Source organism: Podarcis vaucheri (genome assembly GCF_965113315.1).
Source record: "Podarcis vaucheri genome assembly, chromosome: 18".
Classification (NCBI taxonomy): Eukaryota; Metazoa; Chordata; class Lepidosauria; order Squamata; family Lacertidae; genus Podarcis; species Podarcis vaucheri.
In genome coordinates this window covers 6,538,619-6,555,907 of record NC_138756.1, presented here as the reverse complement: position 1 = coordinate 6,555,907, position 17,289 = coordinate 6,538,619, and the positions used below count along the sequence as shown (strand labels likewise).

Sequence of the window (17,289 nt, the reverse complement as noted above, 5' to 3'; positions counted from 1 at the left end):
TTTCCAAAAAAATGTTTAGGGGTACAGTGGTACCTTGGGTTACAGATGCTTCAGCTTACAGATGCTTCAGGTTACAGACTCCGCTAACCCAGAAATAGAACCTCGGGTTAAGAACTTTGCTTCAAGATGAGAAGAGAAATCGCGTGGCAGCAGCGGGAGGCCCCATTAGCTAAAGTGGTACCTCAGGTTAAGAACAGTTTCAGGTTAAGAACGGACCTTCGGAACGAATTAAGTTCTTAACATGAGGTACCACTGTACTCTCATTTTCCTACACATATTGAAGTAAAGGTAAAGGTACCCCTGACCGTTAGGTCCAGTTGTGGATGACTCTGGGGTCATGTGGCCAGCATGACTAAGCCGCTTCTGGCGAACCAGAGTAGCGCACGGAATCGTGGTTTACCTTCCCGCCGGAGTGGTACCTATTTATCTACTTGCACTTTGACGTGCTTTCGAACTGCTAGGTGAGCATGAGCTGAGACCGAGCAACGGGCGCTCACCGCGTCATGGAGATTCAAACCACCAGCTTTCTCATCGGCAAGCCCTAGGCTCTGTGAAATGTCTAAACCACTGAGCCTCTTGGGCTTGCTGATCAGAAGGTTGGCGGTTCGAATCCCTGCATCGGAGTGAGCTCCCATTGCTCTGTCCCAACTCCTGCCAACCTAGCAGCTTGAAAGCACGCCAGTGCAAGTAGATAAATAGATACTGCCGTGGCAGGAAGGTAAATAGCATTTCCATGCGCTCTGGTTTCTGTCACAGTGTTCCATTGTGCAAGAAGTGGTTTAGTTCTGCTGGCCACGTGACCCAGAAAGCTGTCTGCGGACAAACGCCGGCTCCCTCGGCCTGAAAGCGAGATGAGCGCCACAACCCATAGTCGCATTTGACTGGACTTAACCGTCCAGGGGTCCTTTACCTTTGCAAACCGCTATTCTGAATAACGTATTTTAGGGGGAACTGGGGAAGGGTTTGTGGAACTGAGCAAAGAAGCATGGGAACGGCTGGTCTAGAGCTTTCGCTTTCTTTCCCCCGCAGAATCTGCTACACAGATACCAGATGCCCTCAGGAAGACCAATATCCCCCAAACATCGCTGTGAAAGTGAACCATAGTTACTGTTCTGTCCCGGTAAGTCAACCCAAATCCTCTGAAACTCGTACAGAAGAGGACAGGGGTGTCCACTGCCCATTTTTTGTGAGATGGGCTGCCTTCCGTTGGTGTTACCATCCGTCAGCAGCGTGGAGGGTGGGCTGTCTCATCATTTGCAGACGTGAAAGCTGCCACCGCTTTCTCCAGGCCAAGACTTTGTCCTCAACCATAGCCAGCCTCCCTGGATGGGGCGGAGTTTTGCACAATTCAGAGTGTTGGCGCTGACCTTCAAAGCCCTAAACCAGGCTTCCTCAGCCTTGGCCCGCCAGATGTTTTTGGCCTACAACTCCCATGATCCCTAGCTAGCAGGACCAGTGGTCAGGGATGATGGGAATTGTCTCAAGACATCTGGAGGGCTGAGGTTGAGGAAGCCTGCAGCCTAAATGGCCTCGGCCCAATATCCCTGAAGGAGCGTCTCCACCCCCATCGTCCAACCCGGACACCGATGTCCAGCTCCGAGGCCTTCTGGCGGTTCCCTCCCTGCAAGAAGTGAGGTTACAGGGAACCAGGCAGAGGGCCTTCTTGGTAGTGGCGCCCACCCTGTGGAACACCCTCCCATCAGATGTCGAGGAAATAAACAACTCTCTGACTTTTAGAAGACATCTGAAGGCAGTCCTGTTTAGGGAAGTTTTTAATGTTTGATCGTGTTTTTAATGTTCTGTTGGGAACTGCCCAGAGTGGCTGGGGAAGCCTGGCCAGATGGGCAGAGAATAAGTAATAAAGTATTATTATTACATTATTATATCCAGCTGCATCCAGTTTGGGGGGGCTTTTCCTCGATGTCCTTGCTGGGAATCTTGTGCCCTGCAGGGTCTTTGAAATGGACGGTTTGTGAGCAGATTGCAGAGAAACAAATAAGCCTTAAAAGGTTCTTGAGCAGAAATTTAGCAAAAGACGGGCATCTTGGAGATGCATTCTTCTTCTTCTTTGTTTACATCATTGGCTGCTTACCGCTTTTCGGGTGTGTGCGTGATTTGTGTCTTTTGCTGGCAATGAAACAAACACCTCTTTCTTTCTTTCTTTCTTTCTTTCTTTCTTTCTAGGGCTATTATCCCTCCAACAAACCAGGCGTGGAGCCCAAGCGGCCTTGTCGTCCCATCAACCTCACTCACCTCATGTACCTGTCTTCCGCAACCAACCGCATCACCGTCATCTGGGGCAATTACGGAAAGGTGCGGGGCAAGTTGGGCGGGCAGTCGCAAAATTGCCGCTGCCCCTCTTCTCCTCCTCCTCCCTTAAATGTTTGTCCTGCTTTGCGTATGCAGACGTGTTTTCATCTGTGCCCGGGTGTGGTTATGCACGCCCACTCCCTCTTTCGGTAGGTGTGCCAGGGTCAAAACTGAGCTGAGCTGCTGACTCTCCCTGTTCCTTTAAGAAGCCGGCTGTGCAAAGCGCTGATTGGCCACCCCTTGTGTGACTGTCACAACCTTGGCTCAGAACAGAGTCGATTTGATTTAAATCATGCGTAGGCAAACTAAGGCCCGGGGGCCGGATCCGGCCCAATCACCTTCTCAATCTGGCCCGCGGGTGGTGCGGGAATCAGTGTGTTTTTACATGAGTAGAATGTGTCCTTTTATTTAAAATGCATCTCTGGGTTATTTGTGGCGCATAGGAATTAGTTCTTTTTTTCCCCTTCAAAATATAGTCTGGCCCCCCATAAGGTCTGAGGGAGAGTGGACCGGCCCCCTGCTGAAAAAGTTTGCTGAACCCTGATTTAAATCAAATTGATTTAAATCGCGATTTAAATCTCTAGTCAGTAAGGCTTGATTTAAATCTTTTTTTTCCCCCAGAAAGACTCATTCTTGCCAGTATAAGCTTAACATTTACAACCAGATGAAGGTTTCATTTTTGGAATGATAAATTTCCAGAGAAGTTTTTTACAGTTACCGTATTTTTTGCTCTATAAGACTCACTTTTCCCCTCCTAAAAATTAAGGGGAAAAGTGTGTGCGTCTTATGGAGCGAATGCAGGCTGCGCAGCTATCCCAGAAGCCAGAACAGCAAGAGGGATTGCTTCTTTCACTGTGCAGAGATCCCTCTTGCTGTTCTGGCTTCTGAGATTCAGAATATTTTTTTCTTGTTTTCCTCCTCCAAAAACTAGGTGCGTCTTGTGGTCTGGTGCGTCTTATAGAGCGAAAAATACGGTATATCAAAAATTACTGATTTGGTTATACTATTAGAAATACATAGACCGATAATTATGAAATTATTGTGAGGTTTAATTAGGACAGTCCACATATACATTGGTACTCTGGGTTATAGACACTTCAGGTTACAGATGCTTCAGGTTACAGACTCCACTAACCCAGAAATAGTATCTCGGGTTAAGAACTTTGCTTCAGGATGAGAACAGAAATTGCGTGGTGGTGGCGTGGCAGCAGCGGGAGGCCCCCTTAGCTAAAGTGGTGCTTCAGGTTAAGAACAGTTTCAGGTTAAGAACGGACCTCCAGAACGAATTAAGTTCTTAACCCGAGGTACCACTGTATATTGGCTTCCTCCGGCCTCCTTTTTTCAATGGTGACCCAGACCACTGGTAATGTAAGAATATTCTTCACAGCTGTGAGCAGGGCAGTGGGCTGGGCTAAGCGAAGACAAGCGACGGCAATTCACTGTGACGTTGTTCCCTGTTCCTGCTTAGGCCGCACAGAAAAAGCATTTTGGTTCCTGAAATTCATTCCAATTGTGCAGATAAAGTACAGCGGTACCTTGGCTTAAGAACAACTTAGTTTAGGAACAACTTGGATTAAGAACGCTGCAAACCCAGAAGTAGGTGCTTTTGTTAAAGTTTGTGGGTCATAAATCCTTTGACCCACTGAGTCTGCTGCAACGGCCCTGTAATAAACATGATTTATTGCCACTCCGACAAAGTTCCAATTGTGCCCACATGCTTCCACTCGTGCGCTGCCACTCTTCTCAGTTGCAGGATGATAGCAGAGTTCACACGCAGCGTAAAATGGCTTGTCTCTGTCATAGCTGTCAAGCGTCCCTTATTTGGCGGGACAGTCCCTTATCCCAGCGCCATGTCCCACTGCTGTCCCTTATTGATGATGTCCCTTAAATAAGCTACTGAAGGTAATGGGGCCCTTTCTAGGTCCAGCTGTGCTTTGTCAACAACAAATTGTTGCTTTTCTGTGTGTTGAATATATGCTATATGGTCATTTATGGACCTAATAGGTATCTAAAGCCATTTGCAAGCAACAAAATATGTATTTTATCAAAGTAATTGTTGTTCCCTTATTTTGGCTGCTGATCCCTTATTTTCGAAGCTGCTGGTCCCTTATTTTCAAATCCGTAAGTTGACAGCTATGGTCTCTGTCGACATGATGTCTCCAATAATTCAGCTTGACACCAGTGCTTCTATTCTAACGCTCTTTAGAAGCATTCAAAAACAGAAAAGAAAAACCTACAGAATCCAGCTGCAGGCTTGCAGCTTTCTGTCTAACAAAAATGCAACTATCTTGCTCACGTTCTCAAACAGAGAGAGAGCTCAGCCCCCACAGAGCACAGATCGAAGGAAAATGCCCAGGTCATGTGAGCAACGCACCCAGTGAATAAGAACGCTTCCTGGAGTGTTAACTGTCCAGAACCACAACAGTTTTGGTTTAGAACTTTGCCTTGGAAGCAGAACATGTTGAGTATGTTCCATTTGTAAATTGTAAATCTGCTATGGGAAAGCACGCCTTGGTTTAAGAACGCTTTGGTTTAAGAACAGACTTCCGGAATGGATTAAGTTCGTAAACCAAGGCACCAATGTATAGCTGATAGAATTCTACAGGATGTGATAATACTGTCAAAACATTGAAGAGCCAGTGATCTCCGGGCATTGTCCTCCAAATGGTGGAGAGGTCAGGCACCCAGGCATCTTCTCTTGATTGCACACCCTGAGAGGGTCAATAATGGGCAGAGCAGGAGATACGAATTTTGCCTTGGCACAGTCAGCTAGTTCCGTCGCTCTCACGTTTCTCCACCCAGGAAAGCAGGAAGCATGGTCAGGAAACACATTCTAGCCTGGCACGAATACAGTGGTGCCCCGCAAGACGAATGCCTCGCAAGACGGAAAACTCGCTAGACGAAAGAGTTTTCCGTTTTGGAGGTGCTTCGCAAAACGAATCTCCTATGGGCTTGCTTCGCAAGACGACAATGCCTTGCCAGTTCCTGCTGGTCCCCCCCCCTTTTCTAAGCCGCTAAGCCGCTTATCAGCTGATCCGATCAGGAGATAAGCCGCTAAAAGCCGCTAATAGCGCTAAGCCGCTTATCAGCTGATCCGATCAGCAGATAAGCAGCTAAAAGCTGCTAATAGCGCTAAGCCGCTTATCAGCTGATCCGATCAGCAGATAAGCCGCTAAAAGCCGCTAATAGCACTAATAGTGCTAATCCTTCAATGGGCTTGCTTTGCAAGACGAAAAAAACCGCTAGACGAAGAGAATCACAGAACGGATTCTTTTCGTCTTGCGAGGCACCACTGTACGCAAGGAGTGGGTGGGCAAAGCAAGGCCAATGAGAGGTGTGGCTCAGGAGGATATATGGCCTAGAGGGCTTGCATTTGCCGCTAGGTCTGGAGGTCCCCCCCCCCCCCGGTTCAAATAATACCCCGAAAATAATACAGTTTCTTATATTAATTTTTGCTCCCAAAGGTGCGCTAGGTCTTATTTTCAGGGGATGTCTTATTTTTCCATGAAGAAGAATATGGTGCACGTTTATTGTCTAATTGTGAGTCAGCCAGAGCGAGCAGCAGGCAGCAGCTTATCCTGGCAGTGGCGCGGGCTCTCTGATTTAAATAGACCTTGCACTGCCTGAACAGCTCCGGCTGCACTGCGGCCAATCAGTGAGCTGCGTGGCGGCGCCTGCCGCTACGGTCCAGAGGAGTCAGACGCCTTATGGTAGCTTCGGGGGCCTTATATTCCAGGGAGGCCTTATGTTCGGGGAGGTCTTATTTTCGGGGGATGCCTTATATTACAGCGAGAGGCAAAACTGGAAGTACCGTATTTTTCGCTACGTAAGGCGCACCTGACCATAAGGCACACCTACTTTTTTTTGGGGGGGGGGAGGTTAAAGAAAAAAAATATTATTCAAAGGGAGCGCTGAGCAGAGCCTATATGCATCCCAGGCTCTGCTCAGCGCTCCCTTTCATGAGCCGCATGGAGCGTGTGTGCGGCGCTTGCAGGCTTTTCCCCGAGGAGGGAGAAGGGCAGCCCGTCACTGACTGCTCCCAGCCTTCCCGCTGCTCCCAGAGCTTGTGGGGCTGGTGGGGGAAGCCCAGGTCCCCCCCCCCAGCCCCGGGGACCACACATTCGCTCCATAAGACGCACAGACATTTCCCCTTAGATTTTAAGAGGAAAAAAGTGTGTCTTACGGAGCGAAAAACACGATAGGTCTTATTTTCGGGGGGTGTCTTACTTTCGGGGAAAGACGGTGTAATGGGTATGAGTTACTCGTGTGTAAACTGGTGCCTTTCTCGGCTAATTTGCCTTGTTAAACCTTTCTGACTGCACAGCCCCTTCTCATGGTGGCTGCCTCAGTCACTGGCAGAATCCGTCAGTGGGCGTTTCTTGAACCTCTTCCAACATAAAAGTTGTTTGACACCCAGTCTCCTCCTCCTCTTCTGCGCAGGGAAGGCGTGGGTAGCGGAGGACCTGGGCTCTCCTCACTGATGCCCAGTGAAGAGTCCTGGAGCCCTCTCTCCAATTCCCCCGTCTGCCCCCCTTCATCCCTGGTGTTGTGCTGAATGGCTTCCCCCTCTACTGAGCTGCTTCTCCCCCTGCTGCTGGGTCCTTCGCCAGCATCATCTGGGAGCCTCCCCTTCACCTCTCGCTCCGATGTCAGTTCCCTGACAGACGGTAACACAGGAACCGAAACACAGGAAGGATCCTTTGCCAGGTGATAGGAGGGCTGCTTTGAAAGACCAAGGAAGCTTTCCCTGCCCTGCGATTTCTCACAAACCCTCTGTTCTCCTCCCGCTCTTCAGAGTTATTCCGTGGGCCTCTTTCTCGTGAGACAGATGACGTCGGCAGAGCTGCTCCAGAGGTTGAGAGTAATCGGCATTAAGCACCCAGAGCTGTGCAAGGCACTTGGTGAGTTGGCACGCTTCTCCGTAGAATCGTAGAGTCTCAAGCGACCCCCAAAGGCCATGCAATGCGGGAATCTTTTTCTCAACATGGGACTCGACCCACCGCCCTGAAATTAAGGGTATCGTGCTCCTGTGGAGGGGGGGGGGCAGTACATGAAGAAGGGAGGTCTGCAATCAGGAGTTGCAATCCGGCAGTCTCCAGAAGGCTGCCGGTTCGCCGCCCCTGAGCCAGTGTTAGAAACTCGGGTATGTAAACGAGGTGCAAAATGGCTCCTTAAACCAGTGTTGCAGTCGCCAAAACAGATTGTCCTAGTTGCCATTTGGGAAGGCCAGACGACTAGGAAGTTGTATTCTTCAGTGCAACTCTCTGGTTCCTGAAATCTGTCCTGATTGTGTGGATAAAATAGCACAGATAGAATTCTACAGGGTGTGTTGTTAAGTACAGTGGTACCTCGGGTTACATACGCTTCAGGTTACATACGCTTCAGGTTACAGATTCCGCTAACCCAGAAATAGTACCTTGGGTTAAGAACTTTGCTTCAGGATGAGAACAGAAATCATGCTCTGGCGGCAGCAGCGGGAGGCCCCCTTAGCTAAAGTGGTGCTTCAGGTTAAGAACAGCTTCAGGTTAAGTATGGACCTCCAGAACGAATTAAGTACTTAACCTGAGGTACCACTGTAACCATGCATTCTCAATCCTGTGTGCTCACAGTTCTATCACTCCCAGTCAGTGCGTATCCTGTATCCTCCTGCCGAGATCCTGCAAACATTTGATGCCGCAGATGTTCTGGCTGATGTGTGTTGTGCTGGGAGCGGCCGCCGAGACCATATAACACTGGTCCTGAAAGACCTACGTTGGCTCCCAGGACATTTCCAAGCACAATTCAAAGTGCTGGTGATGACCTTTAAAGCCCTAAACGGCCTCAAAGGCCCAGTATACCTGAAGGAGCATCTCCACTCCCATCGTCCAGACTGGACACTGAGGTCCAGCTCTGAGGGCCTTCTGGCGGTTCCCTCCCTGCGAGAAGTGAGGTTACAGGGAACCCGGCGGAGGGCCTTCTCGGTAGTGGCACCCGCCCTGTGGAGCGCCATCCCATTAGATGTCAAGGAGGTTACACATGCTTCAGGTTACATACGCTTCAGGTTACAGACTCCATTATTATTATTATTATATCACTGTAGCCCCTCTGAACAGCATGCTATTGGGGAAGAGCCTCAGCACAACCGATAAATCATAACAAGCCCAACCCCTAGCTCACAATGATTGTGCCAAAAAACACGTTGTGGAGTATACCTGCCGTAAAACACCTGTCTAGGGGGCCCTTTGTCTTGGGCAGAAGCAGGTCGAGGGAGAGAACGAGAAAGATTCTTCCACTGCCCGATTTCTCCGTTCCCTGGGGAGTGGTGAAAGTCGTTAACAAAGAACCACCGCTTTGTTCCCTCTCTTCTCTTCTTCCACATATTCTCCCCCCGACTCAACAACTGTAGTTAAAGAGAAGCTTCGCCTGGATCCAGAAAGCGAAATCGCCACCACTGGTGTCAGAGTGTCTCTCATATGCCCGGTAAGTGATCCATGTTGTGTTGTAAAGCGCTCGCTCTGTGTGTGTGTGTGTGTGTGTGTGTGTGTGTTTAGAGGTGGCAGCTACAGCACAGCTCACATGCCTTGGGAACAGCTGATTGGTGGGAAGGTGCCATTGCAGGAGATGCTTTGACACTTTCAAGATTTCCTTAAGTCCAGTAGCCTTGGAACGTTTATTATTTGTTTACCCCATTTATATCAAGGTGGCATGCCTGGTTTCCCCCACTCCTCATTTAATTTCCGCAACAACCCTGTTGGGACTCTCCCCGAGATCTTCGGAGGAAGGGTGGTATATAAATTTAATAAATAGATCTCTGCTGTTTTCAAGCTCCTTGAGGCTACTGAGTCTTCCATCCTCCCTTTGGAAGCTGGGTTTTGCTCAGCAAAGGCATATCCCTGGCCTTAAAGGGACCCCTGACCATTAGACCAAGTCGTGGCCGACTCTGGAGTTGCGGCGCTCATCTCGCTTTATCGGCCAAGGGAGCCGGCGTACAGCTTCCGGGTCAATGTGGCCAGCATGACTAAGCCGCTTCTGGCGAACCAGAGCAGCGCACGGAAACACCGTTTACCTTCCCGCCGGAGCGGTACCTATTTATCTACTTGCACTTTGACGTGCTTTTGAACTGCTAGGTGGGCAGGAGCAGGAACCGAGCAACGGGAGCTCACCCCGTGGCGGGGATTTGAACCGCCGACCTTCTGATCAGCAAATCCTAGGCTCTGTGGTTTAACCCAATTTTAAAAGGGGGTAGCCCCCACCCCACTGCTCTGCACTCTCCTTGAGTGCCTCTACATGGCTAGAATGTGCCATTGAACTCAGAAAAGGCCTCTTCCTTGCCTGGATGGAGTTTGGAGGGGTGTGTGTGTGTAGGAATTCGCCTTCTATACAAAGGCAAACATTTGCATCTGTTGCTCCGCCCACCTTTGCTCAAGCCCCGCCTACCACCACCACCAGGTGGCCCCCGGGAGGCTGTCTAGAAGTAAGTGTGGCCCTCAGGCTGACAGTGGTTCCTAAAGAGCCAAAAGAGCTGCCCCAAGCCTTCCTCCTTTGGGTCCGTTCTGGGGCTTTCATAACGTTCCTCACCTTTCTCTCCAAAGCTTGTGAAGATGCGTCTGTCGGTGCCGTGTCGGGCCGAGACCTGCGCTCATCTCCAGTGTTTCGACGCCGTTTTCTACCTGCAGATGAATGAGAAGAAGCCCACCTGGATGTGCCCAGTTTGCGACAAACCAGCCACTTACGACCAACTGATGATCGATGGGTGAGTTGAGCTGATTGCCTCATCAGAAGCAGCTCTTTTTACCTCTGTGTGTGTGTGTCTTGAGCATAGCTGTCAACTTACAGATTTGAAAATAAGGGACCAGCAGCCTCGAAAATAAGGGATCAGCAGCCAAAATAAGGGATTTTCCAAGCACAGGTATGTTCGATTTCTGAGCCTCTCCGAGCCAAAGGCAGAAAGCCCAGCCAGCAGCCAAACGAAGCCTCACGCGGTGGTTCCCACAGCGCAGCAACCCGGCAAAGGGGATGCAGCAAGGAAAACCACCGTCACCTCTCCGCTGGGAAGCGCTGAGCAAAGGCGAGTCCCCAGGCAAGGCGGCCAATTTGATCGGCACAAGGCATGCAAGCTCCACCCCCCAGTCGTTCTTAGACTCCTTATTGGGTGAGCAACGCAGCCAAGCAACACAGTTGGAGCCTCCCTCCTCCCTGGCCAGCAGGGAGGGAGGGAGGGAGAGGAGCTGCTTCCTCTGAAACCCGGGAAATTTAAGGGACGTCATCAATAAGGGACAGCAGCGGGACACGGCACTGGGATAAGGGACTTTCCCGCCAAATAAGGGACGGTTGACAGCTATGGTCTTGAGGCCTGCCTTAGAATAACAGAACCGCAGAGTTCGGTCACCTGGTCCAACCCCCTGCAATGCAAGGAACACAATGGAAGAATTGCCTGATGGACGGCCATCTGTTCGAAAACCTCCAAGGAAGGAGAGGCCAACGCCTTCTGAGGGAATCACCGTCAGACGGCTCTTCCTCTTTGAAAGTTCTTTCTGGTGTATTGTCTGAATCTCATCTCATCTCTTGTCCTTTGAATCCGTTTGGTTCCTGCTCCCTGGAACAGCAGCAGACAAGCAAGCAAGATTGCTCCATCTTCCATGATCTTTGAAGATGGATCTCACTTAACCTCTCGGTCTTCTCTCCTCCTGGCTAAACGTGCCCTCACTTTATTTATTTTGAAATAATTTTTATTTGATTTTACAAGTATTATTATTATTATTATTATTATTATTATTATTATTATTATTATTATTTATACCCCGCCCATCTGGCTGGGTTTCACCAGCCACTCTGGGCAGCTTCCAACGGAATATTAAAATACAATAACCTATTAAACATTGAAAGCTTCCCTAGACAGGGCTGCCTTCGGATGTCTTCTAAAAGCCTGGTAGTTGTTTTTCTCTTTGACATCTGGTGGGAGGGCGTTCCACAGGGCGGGTGCCACCACCGAGAAGGCCCTCTGCCTGGTTCCCTGTAACTTGGCTTCTCGCTGCAAGGGAACTGCCAGAAGGCCCTCGGAGCTGGACCTCAGTGTCCGGGCAGAACAATGGGGTGGAGACGCTCCTTCAGGGTTATAACTTCAGAGTTATAACAATACAAAATATATATCCATATTTGGAGACTTCTCCGAATCTCTAGGCTTCCCACCTGCCCCTCCATGGGTCCTATTATAAACCTTTTCAACTGTGTATTATTTCACCATCCAAATTTTATGTCTCTCCAGTTGATCCATAATATCTTCTACATTGCAAGTGCAAACCTGCTAATGTTTTTATCTGCTTACAGTGGTCTCTCAAGTAAATTATAATTTCCCCCCATTCTTTATTGAAGTTTTGGTCTTCTTGGTTCCTGAGCTTTGTCATCAGTTTTGCCATTTCGGCATAGACCAACAGCTTAGTTTGTCATTTTCTGGTATGGGCTTTGTCTTCTTTCCATCTCTGGGCTTTAAAGAGAGGCAAAGCCTTGTGTGAGGAATTAGGATATTGATGTGTCGCTTTCTAACAAGATCTCCAAGCGACTTTCATTTAAAAACATAATGATAAACCTAATCATTCACATCTGGCATATATTTCACATCTGGCAACCAATGTGCTCCTTTGGTTTCACATAGTACATGGGTAAAAGGTAAAGGGACCCCTTACCGTTAGGTCCAGTCGTGACCGACTCTGGGGTTGTGGCGCTCATCTCGCTTCATTGGCCGAGGGAGCCAGCATACAGCTTCCGGGTCATGTGGCCAGCAGGACTAAGCCGCTTCTGGCGAAGCAGAGCAGCGCACGGAAACGCCGTTTACCTTCCCGCTGGAGCGGTACCTATTTATCTACTTGCACTTTGAGGTGCTTTTGAACTGCTAGGTTGGCAGGAGCTGGGACCGAGCAACGGGAGCTCACCCCATCGCAGGGATTCGAACCACCGACCTTTTGATCGGCAAGTCCTAGGCTCTGTGGTTTAACCCACAGCGCCACCCATGTCCCCAGTACATGGGTAGGTGAGTCTAAAAAGCCCGGGACACAAATTTTCATGGCCCTCTGGTGACTTCATTTACCTGAAGTATTGTATTTAGCGTTAACTCTGGAACTCTGAAAGTGCATACTTGACACGTTTCAGAATTAAATTGGCAGCTGTGCTGTCTCTTCCCCCACAGGCTCTTGTCGAAGATCTTGACGGAATGCGAAGATGCCGACGAGATTGAATACTTGGTGGACGGATCCTGGTGCCCTATCAAAGCAGAGAAGGAGAGGAGCTACAGCCCTCAGTGTCCAATTTTAGTTGTGGGTGGGTCCACAGGTGAGTCTAAACATATTTGCTGGTCACTGCAGTGTTTCCTTCCTAAACGGGGACCAAAGAGCCAGGAACCCTGGTGCCGCAGAGCTTTGAAAGTTTCAGCTGCACCCAACGTTACTCCTGCCTGGTCAGAGTAGACCCACTGAAGGACTTGACCATGGGTAGGCGAACTAAGGCCTGGGGGCCAGATCCGGCCCAATCGCCTTCTAAATCCGGCCCGCGAATGGTCCGCGAATCAGCGTGTTTTTACATGAGTAAAATGTGTCCATTTATTTAAAATGCATCTCTGGGTTATTTGTGGGGCCTGCCTGGTGTTTTTACATGAGTAGATGTGTGCTTTTATTTAAAATGCATCTATGGGTTAGTTGTGGGGTATAGGAATTCGTTCATTTCCCCTCCCCCCTTCAAAATATAGTCTGGCCCCCCACAAGCGCTAAATCGCGCTTTGCACATGCGCACAAGCTCCAGATTGCGCCGTGCACCTGCGCAGATACGACGCTTCAGTTTGCTCTCTTTTCATGTTGCGAACTGGCCTATGGAACAGATCCCGTTCGCAACCAGAGGTACCACTGTACCTAATAGAAATACCTATTTTAGTCCGAGACCTGGGGGAAGAGACAGTGGAAGAGGACTGGAAAAAGTTTAAGGACTATTTGCAAAAGTATTGTAAACTGTATGAATGTTAAGATGATGCAGGATAGAAAACAATCTGGCATTAGTAACTTAGTGGAAAGAAGTATGAAAATCAGCGAACCATAAGAACAAGGATGAAACTTTGATTAATATTATGTCAAACTTAAATATCTAAATATTTGATAACAAAGTTTAAAATTGGAGACATAATATTTGAAAGTTACAAAATAAGATTTGAGAGAAGGTGAAGCACTGCTGAATACAACTTTATAAATGGGAACGCAGGAAAGGGAGATGTCAGGAAGTCTGAAAGGAAGGTTATGGAAATTTGGTTTTGTGAAACTTAATTACGCTGTATTTTATTTGTTTTGTGTTTATTTTTCTTTTTATTTTGGTGATGGTGTTTTATGTGTTTGGTGATGTATTGTTTAAAACCTTGAATAAATATTTTATATATATATATAAAAAAGAAATACCTATTTTAGAAAGATGATAACGATGATGATAATGATTAACATAATAATGCATGTTAATTCCCCCCCCGGTTCTCCTTCCCCTGCTTCCAGGAGGCACTTCGGAGGCCAACGGCGTGCCGCCTCCCGCCCCCAGCGTGGAGAACGGCAAGGTCCCCGCCGACGTGGTGGACTTGACGCTGGACAGCTCGTCCTCCGAGGAAGAGGACGACGACGACGAAGAGGAGGACGACGACGGCGGACCCAAAAGGAAACTCCCCCGCCTATACAAGAACGGCTTGGCATCCGCCTGCTGACTGCAGGGGGCGCTCCGGGTCCTCCGCGTGGGAAAAGCTTGAATAACCTTGGTGCTTATTCAGACGTGGGAAGAGGGGGCTTTCTCTCCCTTCCCCCCTCCATCTCGCCCTCTTGCAAAGCTGCCCCCTGTGACTTCCCAGTTCCAAGTTAATTTTTTTAAAGAAAAGAAAGAAAGAAAAGAAAAAAATTAAGAAGGCCTACCAGGGGCGAGGGTGTGGCGGCGACGTTGGCGGAGTTCCTGCGTGGCTGGAAGACGCTGCCCGGCGAGCCACCCTCTTTCTGGGGTCTTTTTGCCAGCTCAGCTTGCACCGCCGCGAGAAGCAGGGCCGGGACGGCACACACCTTCTCTTGCATGGAGGAGTCGTGTCGGGAATTGGCCACTGGCTCTCCTCTCCTTCCTCACCCCCCCCCCCGACCCCCTGCTCTCCTCTCCGCCCCCCCGTTGCTTCTTGGACGACCTGGTGCCAGCTGCTCGGAGCATGTCTGAGCGCCGGCGGGCAACCTGAACTCTTCTGGGCCTCCCCAAAGCGGCATGTGTCTCTTCGGTCTTGCCTTGTTCGACAGCCATTCCTGACTCCTCCTCAATCTCTCTCTCTTTCCCTTTCTCTGACACGTGCGAGACCCCTCGCTGGGAGTGCTGTGTGTTTGTTGCCCTTCGCGTCGATGCCCGGAGGCTCCTCGAACCAGCAGGTTTCCCTGGTCCCCCCCTCCACTGCCCCCAGTCCCATGGGCTCGTCAGGAAAGGGCTTTGGGAGGGGAGCCGGTGCAAGGTGGACCTAGACTTTGAAACCAAGATGGCTTAGAGTTCCTCGGAGCATTCTTGGGAGAGAACCTCATGTAAAGAACTCTTTTTAGCTTCTCCCGAAAATAATGTAGAATTCTTACATACCGATTCCCTGTTACTCCCCCTTTTTTTTAAGTTGAACAAAGCCATTGGGGAGGTGGGAGGTGGGGAGGGGTTGGAATGCGGAATGGGCTTGAACCACAAACCTGTCGTCTTTTCTTCCCTTTCTTTTGAAGTGCAATAACTTGGTGTGTTTTGGAAGGCACAAAGGGCTGTGTGTCTCCCCGTCCCACCCTCTTTAATCTCACCAGGGCTTTAGCTTGAGTCGGGTGTTTTGGGGAACAAAACAGCTTTTTTTTGCCAGGGGGCGGGGGTGGGCTAGGAGTGGACGGGCCGGCGGGTTTGGGGGGGGGCGCACAATGGCCCTTTCCAGAACAGAAATGCCAGGTGGAGGAACTTATTATTATTATTATTATTATTATTGTTTCTACCCAACTACCTCGGTTTTAAGACAAAACAAACAAAAATTCAGGTGTGGCCCAGTCATGGAGTGGTGGTGGGCAGCATGCAGGTGACTGTTGTCTTTTTAAAAATTGCCTACCGACTTCCAGCTGCTTTGATACGTCTCCCCCTCTGTTCCCCCAAAGCGCACCGCCCTCGTGTATCCGTGAGCTCTTTTTAAATATCGCCCCCTTCCGCTCTGCCTGGCCTCGGATCGCTTGCCTACGCCTGCTCTTGACTTTCATTGCTGGCAAGCGAGGAAATGCTCGCCCCCTCATATCACACACACACACACACACACACACACACACACACACCCTCTGCCCAGGAGCCGGTGCACTACTAGTAACCCCGTGCAGATGACCAAGGAAAAGTGTGTCTGTTGGTTTCATGCGTTTACACTAGGCCAAGGCGGTGCAAGGTGGGCTTTTGTTGCACACACTGAAAACTGAATTGGCCTCGCATTTTATTTTGGTGGCTCGGGGGGGGGGGTTGTCCTGTTTCCTTTGCCCTACCTTTCCCCCCTCCCCCTTTCCTGCCATTCCCACCTGTTGTCCGTCCGCCAGCCCAGCAAACCTGGAACGCGGGGTGCTTTTTCTGTTTCCTCCCCCCAGAAAAGCAAATCAAAACCATGATGTGTGTTCAAGGCACCTCCACCCTTTGCTCTCTCCCACGAAGCTGGAGGGAACAGCACCGTCGTCCTTTTTTTAAAAAAAAAACAGACCAGTGGTGCTTTTCTTGATCGTTGCATTTTCAAAAAAAAAAGAGAGCAATACCTCTTCCCAAGGACTGTGCCCCCGGGAGGTGTTGCCAAACAGAGAAATGGCAACTCCTTGACTCCAGGCCGAGAGTGCGTCTCTTCTCCCCCTTTTCCAGGCTGCGCGTGGCACGGGGGAAAGAAAGCCCTCTCCAGGGTGTTTTAAAGAAAAGCCAGTTCAAGTGTATTTTATAGAAGCCCCCAGAGCTAAACGGTTGCTGTATAGGACCTCACTCAAAGAGAAGCAAAGCGCTTAGGGTCGTGGCAAGTAGTTCTTGTCAGCGGCTTTTCTCTCCCCCTGAACATCCCACCCCACTGATGGCCCCCCATGCCTGGTGAAGGGCTCTCGAAAAACCCCTGGGATAAACAGCACTCGGCGGGGGCGAAGCCCTGCCCCAGTCCCTTGGAAGCCGATGTGGAGAAAAGATGGCTGCAGGAAGGGAGGTGTGGCAAGTCATCCAAACTTCCTGGCTCTTCCACCCCCCCCCCCCGCTCTCCTCCCCCATATATATCCCCCGCACCCGGTCAAACATCTCAAACTGAAGCAATACGTTTGCAGTTTTTAAAACGCGCACACACGAGACCTCCAGATCCACTGAGGGTTTGCAAAGGTCCTTCCTTGTACAGATGATGGTTGCTTGCCTCCTCAGGCACTCAGTAGTTCGTCCCACTCCTCTCCCTCAGGATTATAATTTGTGTGCTTAAACTTCTTTGGCTCCCCATCCCAGACACTGTCCATTGAGACTTCGCATCCTTCCTTCCTTCCTGATTTCCATTCTGTACATATGTTTTTGCTTAACATCCCTGTCCTGGTCCCCCCCCCCTCCTTTTTCTGTTTGTGTGTGTGTGTGTGTGTAAAGAAAAGAAATCATTATTTTTTTCTTTCCTTCAATACACATTCTTCAGAATTCAAAAGTATAGTGTTTGTTAAATAAAATGAATTGAAAGATTTCACTTTAACCTGCTTTCACTTATGCCTGACGTTGTTGCGATGGGTCGGCTCAAAGCTCCGTCTTAGCCCAGTGTCCTGTTTCCAGCAGTGGACAACCCAATGGTTTGGAAGGCCATGCAAGCAGGATGAGTCTTTGGTTGCTTGAACCCCACCTTCTGGTATCCTCCTCCTGAACATGTGCGTTCTGTTTAGCATTGATTTAGATTTACCGTATTTTTTGCTCTATAAGACTCACTTTCTCCCTCCTTAAAAGTAAGGGGAAATGTGTGTGCGTCTTATG

At 49.5% G+C, this 17,289-nt stretch overlaps 1 protein-coding gene across 2 annotated transcripts in view; it reads left to right on the top strand.

Annotated features, from left to right (window-relative positions):
• PIAS4 (protein inhibitor of activated STAT 4) overlaps window positions 1-17,017 on the top strand; it is a 33,471-nt gene extending 16,454 nt beyond the window's left edge. For both annotated transcript variants that reach the window (XM_082206475.1, XM_082206476.1), the window contains exons 5-11: window positions 1,030-1,120; window positions 2,185-2,313; window positions 7,106-7,211; window positions 8,696-8,769; window positions 9,882-10,042; window positions 12,473-12,615; window positions 13,812-17,017. In XM_082206475.1, the coding sequence (XP_082062601.1) occupies window positions 1,030-1,120; window positions 2,185-2,313; window positions 7,106-7,211; window positions 8,696-8,769; window positions 9,882-10,042; window positions 12,473-12,615; window positions 13,812-14,014 (907 nt within the window). In that variant the 3' untranslated portion in view covers window positions 14,015-17,017. The remainder of the gene's footprint in view (window positions 1-1,029; window positions 1,121-2,184; window positions 2,314-7,105; window positions 7,212-8,695; window positions 8,770-9,881; window positions 10,043-12,472; window positions 12,616-13,811) is intronic.
• The last annotated feature ends 272 nt before the right edge of the window (window positions 17,018-17,289 follow it).